Raw genomic sequence first — 16245 nt, 5'->3', positions numbered from 1 at the left:
AAATAAAAATTTGTGGTTACTAATAAAATTAAAAAAATATGAAATAATTAAGCAAAAAACAGAATTATTTTCCCGAATAATTGATTATTCACGAACTCTTTAAGAATTTGTTTAATTTTGCAATCATTTCAAAATTTTATTACATAACTCATGCATTTATTAATATTTTTGTAAAATTTCCTATCTTTAATAAATTTATCAATTTTATAAATATCCAATAATTTATATTTTCTTTTAAATATATTACTTTTATTTATTTATATTTAGTCCGAATCATATTTCTTTACTTATTGGTTTCAAAACGTCGATAATAATTAAAAATCTATTTAAAAAACTTTTCGGTTTTTATTACCATTGGATTCTTCGTTCGAAGCTCAACACAATATTTACAAATCCAATACTATATTATATATATATATATATATATATATATATACATATATTTCATTACACAATTTCCCTGTACATTTTTCTGAGAAAGCTTCTGAACCAATAAACTTTTTTTATTATAACAGAGCACGTTTCTTATTTTTTAATATAAGGAAAAAGACTTTGGAAAACAATTTCTAATTAAAAATTGCACACCGAAAAAAAATATTGTGTAATTATTACACAAAAATAAAAAGTTTTCACGTTTTTATTAAATTTGTAATTAAATAACAAATTGTATAATATACGAGGATATATGCATATATATATATATATATATATATATATATACATATATACATATATATATATATATATATATATATATAAATATAATATAATTACGACGTTTCGGAACTAGATACGTTCTATCATCAGGTTTTTTCTGTCAAAAACATTTTTTTATATAGAGTAACACTATTAATGTTGGAGAACAAGAATATTAAGCAAAATAGTTTTTTAATAAAAAGGAATGGATTATGTACCAGATAAAAGTAAAGAAAGATATATAAATATAGAAAATTAAAAACTAAAGAAATAGAAAATAAAAAATAAAATTGAGTAGCAAAAAAATTATTGTTAGAAAAAGATATATATCAATATACACATATGTGGATGTATTTTTTATTAATATTTATATTTGCCTTGTGAAGGGAATACAAGAAAAAATTGTATTAGAAGTAAGAAGGAAAAAAGAAGTTTAGTTCAGAAGATGAGAAGAACATATTGGGAAACAAGAAGAAGAATGAAAATTGAATGGAATTGATGAAAGAAAATTGAATGGAAGATTAGGATATAAGAAGAGATAGTATATATATGATGAATGTATAAGAAATATATATGTAAGAATTGTACAGAAAATGATGAAATTAATTAAGTTCATACTTGAACTTAACTATTGTGTAATAACTCCTTCTTAGATTATTTTATTCTTTTACGTCAAATTATATTATTAATTTTACACATAAAATACTGGTTCCCGTAGTTCGTTTTACTATTTAATAGGTATTTTAAATTTTTTATGTACTATGTTCCACAATTGTGTTACACATGTTCAGAGTAATGAAACAATCTGGTACTCCCGCCGGACGAATCGTTCCGTTTGTTGATTTTGCGCAAATTGTTTCCTACCAGGTTTACTTTTGTGCTTTTATTAACGCAGATATATTTCTAGAACACAATATATAGGTCTCACAAACAGTGAAAACTTATTACAACCGACGGGGGAAATAAAAAAATTAAGTCTTGGAATAAAGTAATTTTTTCCAATGCATCTAAAATAAGTAGATATGCTTGGATACAATTTGAAATTTAAGTTTTTGCTTTTTTTAGTCTTCGAAAGCTGTCCTCGACACCTTAGGGCGGGTTGTCGCCCTATACCGCGGTAAAGACGCCGCGGTGTCCCGAGAAAAGCGCCTTCAAGGAGATTTGGCCCTAAGGGCGGGAAGTCCGAGGAAGGCAGTTGCCCTATATAGTCAAGCTGTACTTAGGGCACCGATTTCAGGTAATTGAAAAAATCTTATAATCTACATATATGTAAAAATAAGTCGGGTTTTCCTTCCTGACGATATAACTCCAAAACGCACAAACCGATTTCGACAATTTTGCATTCGTTGGAAATATCTCGGGCCCCGCAAGGTTTATAGCTAAGAAAATTAGTGGTGCATGACATCGTACCTCAATGCAAATTGCTGGAACTTCACGCACCGTAATTAAATATTCGAGTAATAACTTTAGTGAGAATTATCAGAATTATGCTTGGTTAAGTCAACGATCAATTCTTGCCGCAAAGAACAATGATGTACACGCACTGAATTTTATTATTCAATCAAAAATTTCTGGCGATTTGGTGACATACCAATGATTCCGACTGGTCTTTCGTTTGACTTCAAACGATTGCAATTTCCAGTTCGCCTTGCGTTCGCGATAACAAGTCGCAAGGCCAATCGCTTAGTGTTTGCGGAATAATTTTCAAATAGATTATTTAGAAAATCATTGTTTTTCACATGGGCAGTTATACGTTGCTGCCTGTTCACGAGTTGGGAAACCATCCGCATTGTTTGTGTTAACGTCAGACCAAAAAACAAAAAATGTGGTTTACCAAAGGGCACTTCAATGAAACGGATAATTTGCGGATTCACTTTTATTTACTTAGAGAAGTTCAACTAAAAAACACTTCATTTTTGTAATCGAAATAAATTCATTACTGTTGTGTAATGAAATCAAATTTTTCCTTTTAGAATATAAAACAAACAAAAAATTTCTTCATCTTTCTCACGAAACCATCTGGTGGCGAAATGGAGTTCGACGGGTTTGTTAATTAATAATTAAGAAATATATTAAAAATATTATTTAATAGTAATAATTATTACTAAAAAATTATTTTTAATTTATTTCTTAGGAGCGGATAATTCTATAGACGCCGGTCTAAGTCTTCCCTTAGCTTTATGGTGCAGGGCGAGTGCCCTAAGTGCCTTACCAGAAAACGAAGCCATTTTATGTGAAACCCCAAAAAAATGTGTTCCAGCAATTTTGGCAATATCAGATCTACAAGAAGCTATGAAGACAGGTCTGCCATCAACTCAGAAAGGAGAAATGTATAGACGTATGGGAAAATGTTACACAGGTGAAAAAAAAGACTCAAAACATATTTAACACATTCGCGGTCGTGAATGCTATAGCATTCAACAGAATGACATTTGATTATATATAACCTGACGTTGTTTTGTAATTATTATACTTGTCAACACAATGACTAACTGATTCTGTAGATTTTTGAACGGTAATTAGCTTGCGCAAGCACATTGCACAAAATAGTAGTAAATAGTTGACGTGGATACTATAGCATTCATCGTATATAACGCTTGTATTATGATAATCCAACTATTCTTATTGAAGGTCTTTTGAAATTTTTAATATCACAACAATTTATAAATAAAACTAGTGGTGTATGGCATCGTGCCTAAAATGATCGAGGAATATTAAATGTTTTCAAATAGATTATCTATAATATAAAAATGAATAGCAAAATGTGTTGGTAAGCGCATAACTCAACAACGCCTGGACCAATTTGGCCAATTCTTTTTTTTTTAATGCTTGTTGAAGTCCCAGGATGGTTCTTACGACAAGAAAAAATCAATTAATTGCCGGGAAAAGCCTAAAAACAGCCCTTTCTTTTCCAAATACAAACGTTTTCTAACTAAAACGTAGAATCAATATGAGTTTTGATTGTTTTATAATGCGTAAATAAATAAGGTGAATTAGAGAATTTATAATGGTAAACTGGTGGACGGGTAAAATAGTAGAGAGAAAAACTGGTAGATAGGCAAATATACAGTAGAATATACAAATAAACAGGTTGACAGGTTAATTGGTAGACATGTGGAATGGAATGACAGGTAAATTTGTAGGCCGATAAAATGGTAGATTGATAAACGGGTTTATAGGTAAATTAGTAGACAAATTGTTGAATAGGTAAATTGTTGAACAGATAGCAGTAACGTTAAACTAAATGTACATCTTTGTTCACCTTTCTAATTTAAACTAAATCACGGCAAAGCGTGAACGGGTACAGCTAGTTATGAATATTGTAACATTGTGTAATATTTATAAGAATTATATAAACTGAATTGCAAAGTTGAAATCATTTGTTTAAAGTATATTAGAACTTTAGTCAGAATTGAAAATAAAATCTGAATTATTTTCGATATACAAAAAAAAAATTTTTTTTGAAAAAAAAAATTAAAAAAAAATTTAATACATTTTTTTTTTCTAAATCAATTATTTTGTTAAAACGTTCAAAAGTTCTTTGAATCATTTAAATCTGACGCTTGATTATCTCAAAAACTGCCATTTTTTGCACATTTAGCCTTGTATCTCCAAAATGGCTGGGCCTGACTTGGCCAAAAACTGACAAACACTTCTCCAAATCATTACTAATTGAATATTTTTTAGATCATTCGAATCGGATGCTTCATTCTCTCAAAAACTCAATTTATATTTTCTGCACTCTTTGCTCTTTATCTCTGTAACTGCTAGACCTGCATTTGCCTAATAAGCACATCTCCCTATCAATAGAAATCGAATGTTTTTTTAACCATTTAAATCGGTTGATCCGTGCGCCCGAAAACGTGGACGAAAAATTGTATCCATACATACATACACACACACACACATACACACACATCCATTTTTTCTGAGGTATGCCAAAACGTTCAGAAACCATCAAAACGTCGAGAAATGTAAAAAATTTCAATTTCGATTTTTGGCCCATTACAATAACTTACCCTACGGGAAGTTAATAAAGTGAATAACAATTTTAGTACTTCTACTGTCCGCAAATGTGTTAGCGAAAAATAAGCGAAAAAATTCTTGGATTCAACACATTTGTAAATAAAATTAAAAAAAAAAATTTCAAACCATGATTTTATTTCAGTTATTGGTGAGTACGCCCGAGCAAGAGTTTCATTTGGTCTTTCCAAACGAATGTTGGAAGAAATTGTTGATCAAGAAGCATTGGCTCGCCTAGAACTAGATCTTCTTGAATTGGAGATGATGGAAAAAGAACAGCCTGACAAGAAGTTAAAAATTGGAGGTAAAATAAATACTACAATAATTACTACAATGTGAACATAAATAATATTCACGTAAAACATCCTATTAAACATAATTGAACATCATCTGTCAAAAACGTTTGACATTTCACGTATTAGCCACCGTCCATTGTTTTATTTAAATTAGGCTTCTACAAAAAAATTCAAATTAAAAATGTAAAGTTTCTACGCGGATTTGAAATAATATCTCACCGTTCCGACCATCCCTGGATTGGCACGAATTTTTCAAGACTAAGACTGGCCAAATCGGTTTAGCCGTTTTCGAGTTTTACCGGATCATTTGATCAAGAGCTTTATTTTTATATATAAGATATTATCCAGAATGAAACCTAGGAATAAATTTCCATGCTAAAGTTAGTGGCGCCTCTATGGAGTGCGGAAAAAATTACAATTGAAGTAATTTCTATTTAATACCAGTGTGACTTTATTACATTTCAGATTCTACAACGCAGTTGCCCCCTTTGTCCGGCGGTAAACACGCATCCCTCTCGGGGGCCTGCGCTAATATGGGAGTCAGAGAAGACCCTGGGAGCGCCGGACGATACGTGGTCGCCACGAAGCCTCTGAAGACGGGCGATACCGTTCTTGTAGAATCGCCCCTTGGGGCATGTCTTTCTCATGACAAATACGGAACGCACTGCTATCATTGCTTCGAAAGGTAAAGGTAACTGATATTTGAAATTTATAAAAGGTCTGCCAAATGACATTTTTAACTTCCCGTAGGGTAAGTTATAGTAATCGCAAAAAAATTGAAAATGGAAATTTTTATTTATCTTTACGTTTCAGAGGTTTCTGAACATTTTGGCATACCTTAGAAAAAATGGATGTATGTGTGTGTGTGTGTGTGTGTGTATATGTACGGATACAAATTTTCGTGGACGATTTCGGGAACACCGATCAACCGATTTGAATAAGTCAAAAAACATTCGATTCGTATTGATAAGGAGACGTGCTGATTAGTTTTTGGCAAAGGCACGTCTAGGCGTTCCGGAGATACGGGGCAAAAAGTGCCGAAAACGGTAACTCAGTTTTTAAGAGAACGGAGCGTCCGATTTTAATAATTCAAAAAACATTTTACTTGTATTGACAAGGTAAAGAATTGATCTAACGAAAAAAGTAAAAAAAAATGCCATTTGGCGGTCAAAAATGATCATTAGACATATGCACATCAAATTTTCAGATATTTTATAGAGATTTTAACAATAAGTATAAATTTTGTTTATTTTCCTATGGGTTCCGTATCAATGTTTACCCGTTAGACAGCGACGCCGCGCTTACGCGCTTTATATTTTGTCTCTATGCAGTTAAAGCAGTACGATTGCTTTGAAAAACAAGTTCAGATCTTCCAAAATATGTCAAAATAAAGAAAAAAATTTTTTTTCAAAAAAGAAAAAAATTAAAAAAAAATTTTTTTTTTAAAAAAAAAAAATTTTTTTTTTTTCAAAAAAGAGTAATTTTTTGTCCAATTTATAGTTTCTCAAAAATCTTATTTTTTCGAAGTGATTTTTTTTTCAAAAATGTTAATCGTTTTTAAAAAAAATAATAGTTTTTAGTGCGGGAAGTTCCAGCAATTTGCCTTAAGGCACGATGCCCTAATTGCCTTAAGACAGAATTCCACTTACAGCTAGTTTGATAATGCTATAAAAAACTACTGAAACATTTCTCAAGTTTCTTTGAAATGGATAATTATTTTATTTATAAGTCTGTCTCGACTGACTTTGTTATAGTTACAAATATGGTAGTCGACACTAGGGTTTATACAAAAACCGGCATTTCAGAAAACCGGTTTTCGAATTTTAATTTTACTAAAAAACCGGTTTTAATCGGCTTTCGAATTTTATATAAAAAATCAATTTTTGCTCGAATATTCTGTAATAACAAAAAAAGTTAAAAATATTAGACAATGTTACAATATTAACAATAATCTATTTGAATACATTCAGTATTCTTCGAACATTTCGTTACGGTACGGGAAGTTCGAGCAATTTGCCATACACCACTGGTTTTTCTGGTTTAATTGTAAGCCTATTACGTCGACAATATAATCCTGATTTTTTTTCCTTAGTAATTCTATTTAGTGATCATTTAATAAATGTTAGTTTTTTTTGCTTTTGTTATTAGTTTTAATTTCAAAAGTCGCAGACCTTACGACAAATTAAGTTGTACCTGTGCGAAATTCCTCACTCCTACCTGCTTAATAAGGAGAAATTAACAGAGAGTGTTTCATAGATTTTTGATAAATGCAAAGAAATAATAGATCTGACGCTCTATTTAATCGCTTCAGATATTTATATATTTTATGTTTATAATATATTTGAGATTTTATCAATTTTGCAGATTACAAGCTCCTATAGGATGTACAGACTGTGCAGCAGTTGCATTTTGTTCAACAAAATGTCGTGACAAATCACTGGAAACTTATCATCGATACGAATGCCATTATTTAGATTTATTATTTGGTAAGTTTATATAAAAACTAACAAAATAATTGTACATTAAAGACGAAGGCTCTTTTCCGTGGATAAGTGGTTAGAGCTAGGGGCGGCTTGACTTCCTGAGGCAGTAGAGACATTAGGCTCAGGTTTTTTCTAGGAAATTTAGATAAGAATATATTTTCAAGTGAAAAGAGCTTTTACAGAATGTAATTAGGATTACCGAAATTGTAACAATAAATAGATACTAATAAAAACAACAATTCACAAAACAACTTACAACTTCCAAAAAAATCTAAACATCCTAAAATTTGGGAACTCAAAAATTTCGAGTCAAAACAGTAAATAGTCCACTCTCTTACATGCATGACAAATATACCCGTCAATACACAAAATTTGACCACTTCTCCATGTCGAGTATATTCAATCATCATTAAGTTCATTCAGTCAATCACATTTAACACTTTGGTGACGGCTGTCCACCTGAGTGGACAAACAAACTCTGTGAGGCACAGGCTATTTTATAAACAATGACTCAGTTGCATCGACAAGTTGAATAAATTACATATAGCAGTGATAAACAGTATTGTATTTTGAAAATATTTTTAAGTTATTTTAGTAGTATATTTAGCCTTTTTCTTTGCTATATAGTATTCATTTTAATATTTAAAACGACCGAGCGCTTTCAAATATGGCAAAACGACAGGTGAATTTTGTGAATTAAGCAGTAGTGAAGATGAGTTTCAAATAGACATTCATACAGACAAATTTTACGAAATTACTATTCGCACCGATGATAGCGATGAATGTGATGATGATATTATCCAACCAACAAAAAGAAGAAGAAGTTCGACAAATTAAATGAAGAGCGGGAAGACATTAGCGAATGTGCCAATTCTCCTTCAATAATCGAGTTTGACATACATCAACAAACACCCCGACTACAAATACCAAGTAATATAAGACATCCGATAGATTATTTTACTTTATATTTTACAAATGAATTATTAGACAATATAATAGAAAAAAACAAACCATTACGACAACAAAAAAAATGGACAAATATACTGACTAATCAGTGGCATATTCTAAATGCGAGTGAAAGAAAAAGGGATTGTATTGTTGTTCTGACAGAAAAGCACCAGAGTAAGGCAACGAAACACATTTTATTGTAAAACATGTCAAAATCAACCAGCTATGCATTTTGGAAATTGTTTGGAACGTCGCGATTCTTCATAAAATGATCAAAAATAAATTAATATTATAAATGTATGTCCTTCAATGATCACACATTTTTATCAAACAAATTGCATAACATACCCAATGAAATCAAGCTTACAGTCGGTAAAGTAGATTGTTTTGAAATCGGTGCCGTCCCGAAAGTGTTAACTAACATATGTTTTGTGTCATTTGCCCCAGGTTCCGGAATGAGTATCCTATGCCACTTGGCCCTAAGATTAGTTTGCCAACACCAAACACCAAGTAAGGCCCTTGGTTCACTAACCGGCGATTCGGGGATTTTTAGTAAATTATGTACGCACAGAGACCGAAGGGCCCCCAAAGACTACGCCATGAGGGCCTTGATGGCCCTTTTTTTGACCACGTGTCTGAAACGTTCGGGATTCTTCGGGCAAGAGGAATCGGACAATAAAACTAAACAAGGTAATGGAAACGATTTTGTCCTTCATTTTGAGCATTCATCTTTATTGTGATGTAATATGACGTGGATGCTATAGCATTCAAATTTTAAAGTCAAGATTTTTGAATTTATTGTTATGTAACCGTACGTTTTTGTAGTTATTATTCCTGTCAAGGTGAAGACTAACTGTTTCCTTATGTATTTTTGTTTGATCTTATCTTGGCAAGCACATTGCGTAAAATTCAAGAGTAATACTTGACGTGGATACTAAAGCATTCATCGTATATAACAATTATAATATGATAATCTGACTTGACTATCCTAATAAACAGTGTTTAATCAAATTTCGGAAATCACAACCCAAAAATTATCAATTTTTGTACCTTGCTGATTTTTTTACTGTCTATTAACGTGTTAATATAGTTTCTGTCTAATTTTAGTTGCAATAATTTTTTAATATTATTGGTATTTTGCAGTAAATTTCACAGATGAACAAATCCAAATAGCTGCAACATTAGTGCATCTACTGCAAATGTTGCAGTTCAACGCGCATGAGATGTATGAAACACGTTTGGGACCGGATCACATGTAAATTAATTTTATTTGCAAAATTATATTCACAAATTTATATTCAATATTGTTGAAACGTGATTTTGAAATTTATTTTTGTAGATTCACCGGTTCAAAACCAATTTCGATTGGCGTTGCAGTTTACTCAACTGGATCGCTTTTCAATCATGATTGTTATCCATCTGTTATAAGGTAAGAAAAAATATGAAAAAATAGCCTAATATGAAATATGTATAGGCGAGATAATTTATTAAACAAATTTAAATATTTTTGTTAAAAAAGAAAGTATTGATGTCCTCAAAAAATATTTTCATTGTAATTATTTTTTCAAACTTACTTAAACTTATCAAAATTTTCAAACTTCACGTGATGTTTGGTGGGGTAAAGGGGTTAATTTTAAATATCATGACGGGTCCGAAAATCCCTAAAATTTCGATCACGTGATTAATGGCGCACTTTTACTGATAACCATCACTCACAGCTTATTTTTCAAAATTTCAACCAATTTTCTCATACACTTGTAATATTTAAAATTTCCTTAAAATTCCGTTAGAATAATAAACCTGAGGTATTCCTTATAAATGCATTCAATTTCTATTGGTTATGAAATCTTAAATAGATCAAGTAATTTAATAATTAAAGTAGTGATTTTTTTTTATTTCAGATACTTTATCGGAGATCGCATAGTTTTACGATGTGTTCGTCCTATTGCTGCCGGTGAAATGATTTCCGAAAACTATGGCCCAATTTTTACAAAAAGGACCCTAGCCGAAAGACAACGAAATTTAGGGTCACGTTACTGGTTTAAATGTTCCTGCCAAGCTTGTCAAGAAGATTGGCCGACGTTCAAAAATATGGACAACAATGCAAGAATAAGGTGACGACAAAAATTAATATCTCTCCGTCTAAAAATATTCAAATTAGTGATAAGGATTGAAATCTTTCTGATATATTAACCCTCCGTCGGTCGGATATTTTTTCACCTTTGAACAGTCGGTGTGGTCTGGCTGGACCACCATTCATTTTACATGCATTCATATGAGATAGATGAGTTTTTGGTGTCTTATATATTAACGATTATTAGTAGTAAATATTTATAGTTTTGATTTTTTCTTTTTCTTACCGTCTTCTGCGTGTGTTGAGCTTGCTTATAATAAAAATATTACATTATATATTACATAAAAAAATCAAAAAATATAAAAAAATCGTTGCTTTCTTTGTTAATTTTTCTGTTTTATATCAATGAAAAATAATATTTATTCTTTTTCGGCGCCTTTGAAATGAATGTGAAATTCAAATGAAAACGAAATGAGGTGCGTCGCCTTTGAAATGAGCTGTAAAACTCAAAGTGAAAATATAGTTTCATATACAGGTTTGCCAAAAAAAAAATTTCGAACGCAGTACGGGTAGAAAAATTGTTGATAATGTGTGCATTACTCATCCGATTTTCAGTGTTTGCGATTACCAATAAGTTTGGTAGGTTTTCAAGCAACTCTCGTCACGAAAATACTAACATTCATGTTACAACACATAGCAAAGAATATATACAACGCAGTTTGAATAGAAAATACCATGAAAAAAAACAACTGGTTCAATATATCAAAAAGCGTATATTTTTTACAAAATGTATGGGTGGGGTCTAGACAGATCATTCCGACCGTTCGAAGTATAAAAAAGTTAATATCCTTATAATTATCCTTCTGTACATTTTTTCGTCCTGATTTTGATCATTGATCGACAGCTAGTGAAATTTTAGGAAATGTCGAGAAATTTCAAGCCGATAGGATTACTAGAAGTATTTTTTTTTAATTGAAGTCGAAAAAAGTCTGGCCAGACCACGCCGACCGTCGGAGGGTAAAAGTTATGAAAGAAATTTACAGTTGATTATAACGTATTAGGCCCAAAAAGTAATCAGCACGATTCAGGATCTCTTGCAAAACACAACACAATTTTGTTTTATTAGTCTGTTAGTTCCATAGAAAAGGAAAGATCACCGAACAGAACTAATCATCATTATTAAGTTTTATCAAATGAATCGGTGCAGTAATTTTCGACCAAAGATAAAATTTGTATTCAGAGAACTGGAATATTTTATTTAACTTTTATCAACCAAATAAAATTTATAAATAAAACAAAAGAAATATCAGTCAAAAGATGAAACTCTAATATGGAAGCAAAATGTTTGTATCAACTTATACAAATTGGATGAAATTCCCTTTTCGCCATATAAAATGAGTGTAATTTAAATCATTATCTATATAAGATAATTAAGTTCATTCTTTTTATTAATAGGTGTCCAAGTCCACGATGTACAAAATTACTTCAAAAGCCATCAGATCCACATAAACCAGTCAGATGCACCGGTTGCAAAAAAAATGTAGTTTTGAAGGACGAAATGTTAGAATTATTGGAATGTCAACAAAAATATCAGGACGCCGCCCAATTGATGGAGGTAAGAAATTATATTTTCTATATATATATATATATATATATATATAAATATACATATTTATATATACATATATATATATAATAAATTATATAACAAAATTCGACTTACTTGACAAAATGCTTCAGCCAATAGTAAAAATAGTCAAAGGCTTCTTCTACCACGAGATTACACAACCAATGTTTTCACTTGCACTTTTATAAACACACTGACAAACTGAATTATTTTCTACAAAGGTTACAACATTTCTAATACTATCGAATAACTGTAAATTATATTTAGAAGTCCATCTATGGGTATAATATGACTTCTGATGATTTTATTCAGAATTTAGCATAACACTGGCGTAATATTTCTGCAACCAATAGAAAAATATTTAAGAAAATATATCAATCAGGGAAAACTGAAAAATCTCGAAGAAATTATATGAAGATACTTTAAGATTTATATATCATTTTATTCGTAATTTTATTCTGCATCTTTAGTCCAAATGAAATTTTTTGCATATTTTACGGTTTGGCTTGTAGAGGGCAATCTGTGTGATTATTCACTTGTTGAAATCCAAAGTGCGGTTAGGATGAAGCAACACACTTCACGATTCGATATTTCTGTAAAGAAAACATATAAAGTATTATACATCGTTAGAAAAGTCTCAAAATTCTTAGTTTATTTTCCATATATCGCAACTTCGAATTCTGCACAGTGTGGCCTGCAGGCGAGTTGCCGTCGTGAAAATTAGGGAAAATTGGAAAATCTCGAGAAAGTTGTATGAACACACTTAACCATTTATATACCATTTTATTCGTAATTTTATCCGCATCTTTTGTCTAAATAATTTTTTTTCGTATCTTTTACGGTTTAGCCTGCAGTATAGAACTATCCACACTATTTGATATTTCTCTAAAGAAACCATATAAAGTATTATACATTGTTAGAAAGTTTTGCAATTTCATTTGCTAGTACACTTCATTTTTTATATTAACTATTTTGTATAAAGTTATGTACTCCAGTGGTTTTAAATCCATGATTTGCATCAACAACTAACAATAAGTAAAATAACCACAAAAAAAAATTTAATTCAGTCTCAGAACATCTACAAATCCTAACTGAATTTAATAAAGTAATTGCAAACTTCTTTAAATTTTCTATTTAAATTCATAAAAAAAATACTACTAGAGAATTTTTTATTTTTTTTTTTATTACCTTCTAGGAAGAAAATGGCCAAGAAGCAATCTCGCTATTCTGTTCGGCCCTGGACAGATTCCACTTGGTGGCTTCAGGGCCGCACAAGGACACCCATGTCGCTCAAGAGGCCCTCAGATCCTGCATGGCCTGCACTGGAAATACTTTCAGAAATCCAAAATCTAATAATCAAAATATCATCGAAGAAGATGTCATGCCTAGAGTGGCTCCGACGTGTACCATCACTGAAATCGACTAAAAAAAAGAATAATATTTGGTAGAAGAACAAATGGGCCAATTGTAATGAATAGATAAAATTGTTACGGGTCTATATTCGTATGAGTTTGTAGTAACAAACTGTTTAAAAACTATGCATTTGATCTCCAAATAACAATTTTATCACAAGTGCATCTTTCTGATGCCTCATTGATAACACATGAGCGAAGTTAGGTTTTATGTGTAAAACGCCTGATCGCACAGCAAATACATAGTTTTTCGACAGTTCGTTACTACCAACTCATACGAATATAGACCTTAGGGGTAATATTTATCCTAACATATCATTTCTATTTTATCCGAGAATTGGCCCACAAATATCGATGCACAATTTGTTTTTATTTTCATATTATGTATTGAAAATAAATTGAATAATTTTGCTTTGGTACTTATTATTTCTTATCAACTAATTTTATAGAACTGACTGTGGTTCCAGGTTTGATAATCACTTTGGCCAGCTTGATATCAAGCAGTAGTGATATCAAATTTTCACTTGCAACCCTCAAATTTGATATCAAGTTCAAATAAATAGCCTTTTAGGGTATTTCTGCAATTTTTGTTCACATCAATATTAAAAATGTATTAAAAAAAGAGTGGTAAATGGAGTAGAGCAATTTAATTTAATAAATGACGTCCATCCTGACCAAAGGTTCGTAAACGGTTTCGTAGTCTTTGAAAATTTCTTCAGAGCTGAGATTGTAGTATAGTTCCACAAAATCGTGACAAAAATTTGAACTTGGTACATTCATTTGTTCTCAATACTGTTTAACTAACTAGTGGTGCCTTAAAGCAAATTATAGGAATTTCCAGAAATAAAAATAATCAACAATCAATACTATTTGGTCAATGATTAATAACAATTGTTTTAAATGCTTTCAAATAATTATTATAAATGCTTATAAATTAAAAAATGCTTTCATATAAATTATAAAATGCTTTCAGATAATTATTAAAAATGTTTATTCGAATTTAAATTAATAAAATATAAAACAGGACATAAATTTCCAAATCTGGAACCATAAAGCTCCCTAACAATATTTACAAGAAAACATCTTATAAAAAAATCTAAACAGATTGCATTCTACTAGGAAGTCTTCCGAGGACCTTATCTCATATTTCTTATTTTTATTATATACACATTTTTGAAACTAAATTGCCAAGTTAAGATTATTCAATAGCTTTGAAATTGATCAAATTATGAACATTATTGAAAATTTTAATAAAACCCGATATTTTTATTTGATAATAATTGAAAAATGTTTTTTCTTAAATTATGAAATTTTGATACTTGATTTGATACTTCTTTTGATACTGAAAATTTAAAAAAAAAATCGAAAATATATATCTATTTAATATATAAAATGTTATAGAAATAAAAAAAAAATTTTTTAATTATTTATTTATTTATTTTTCTGCATCAAATTGAATGTAAAAGAGATTGAGAAAGATTTTGTTTTTTTTACAATATATTCTAATGAGCTTATTTATACATTGTATCTGTACTGGCTAAATCGCCAGTAAATAAAAAATACAAATTAAATCAACTATATTAACAATTAACACCATTTGAGGACTTGTTCTTGCAAAGATACTTAATTTCCAAATTTGCACCTATAATATCACAGACATGAGATGTTTTCGAAACATGATAAGGATAAAAAATAAACTTAAAATTATATAATTTTAAATTTATAATTATATAATTATAAATTAGAAAATTATAATTTTTAATAATTTTTGACACATAACCAAAAAAAATTTAATTTAAATTTTTGATAAATGAATTAGCAGCTGTCACTTTTGAGGTTTTCATTTCCTCCGAGCTGATTTTTAAATTGCAAGTGTCTCATTCTAACTTATAACCAGGGTCGCCAGAGCTCAATTTCGATATCATTATGTAAATTTCTTGAAATTCCATCTTCGTTAATTTGTAATTGTATTATTAAGTTGTAATACTACCGTTTAATTATCACTTTGTGTGAACAACATATCATCATCATCATCATCATCATCATCATTAAATACTTTGTTTTCACTTCCTATACGTTTATCATCAATATCTATGGATTCATCATTATTTTCTAGTATTTTTGAATCAAACTTCTGCTTCAGCTTTTGTGCCAATTGCATTTTTCGCCAGTATTAAGTCATATTCCCCATCACAGTAACTTCCACTTGCACGCCATGTTGAAACTGAAAAATCACAAAAAATTATCTTTGGTACATTATTAATACATCACATTATCAATTAGAAATATTAATAAATAAATTTCTAACAAATTTTGTGCATAGAACAACTGTCATTCAGTGAACTTGAAATTTATTACCACTGAAAAATAAATACACAGAAATTAAACTATCATAGTCGTTTTATTAAAGCAAAATACGTGCAAGAAATCCACAATTTTCGCTGCAATTTTGTCAGGACAAATGTTTTTCAAAGATGTTGGCTTTCACGTGCTAAAGTACTTCAAAGAGTGTTTGGGATCAAAAAAGAAATTGCCATATTTCTTGCTGATAACAAAACAGATGAAGCAGGTTTGTTTTAAGACACGAAGTTCTTCGCAAAATTTGCCTATTTAGTTGATATTTCCCAAAGACTAAGCGATTTAAATAAATCAATGCAAGGATCTCAAATTCATACTTTTGTTCAGA

General features: G+C 30.2%; 1 protein-coding gene across 1 annotated transcript in view; it reads left to right on the top strand.

Annotated features, from left to right (window-relative positions):
• The window catches only part of LOC113367618 (SET and MYND domain-containing protein 4), a 37532-nt gene extending 23928 nt beyond the window's left edge, over positions 1–13604 (top strand). Inside the window, exons 4-14 of the mRNA XM_026609208.1 lie at positions 1762–1933; positions 2831–3055; positions 4865–5023; positions 5481–5700; positions 7380–7501; positions 8894–9136; positions 9590–9701; positions 9786–9875; positions 10348–10560; positions 11976–12135; positions 13343–13604. Coding sequence (XP_026464993.1) covers positions 1762–1933; positions 2831–3055; positions 4865–5023; positions 5481–5700; positions 7380–7501; positions 8894–9136; positions 9590–9701; positions 9786–9875; positions 10348–10560; positions 11976–12135; positions 13343–13573 — 1947 coding nt within the window. The 3' untranslated portion in view covers positions 13574–13604. The remainder of the gene's footprint in view (positions 1–1761; positions 1934–2830; positions 3056–4864; positions 5024–5480; positions 5701–7379; positions 7502–8893; positions 9137–9589; positions 9702–9785; positions 9876–10347; positions 10561–11975; positions 12136–13342) is intronic.
• The last annotated feature ends 2641 nt before the right edge of the window (positions 13605–16245 follow it).

This window comes from Ctenocephalides felis, unplaced genomic scaffold (assembly GCF_003426905.1).
Source record: "Ctenocephalides felis isolate EL2017-DRISC unplaced genomic scaffold, ASM342690v1 CF-g0.4_SCAFFOLD_01170, whole genome shotgun sequence".
Taxonomy (NCBI): domain Eukaryota; kingdom Metazoa; phylum Arthropoda; class Insecta; order Siphonaptera; family Pulicidae; genus Ctenocephalides; species Ctenocephalides felis.
The sequence above is the reverse complement of the archived record's forward strand: the minus strand, read 5'-3'. Positions and strand labels throughout refer to the sequence as shown.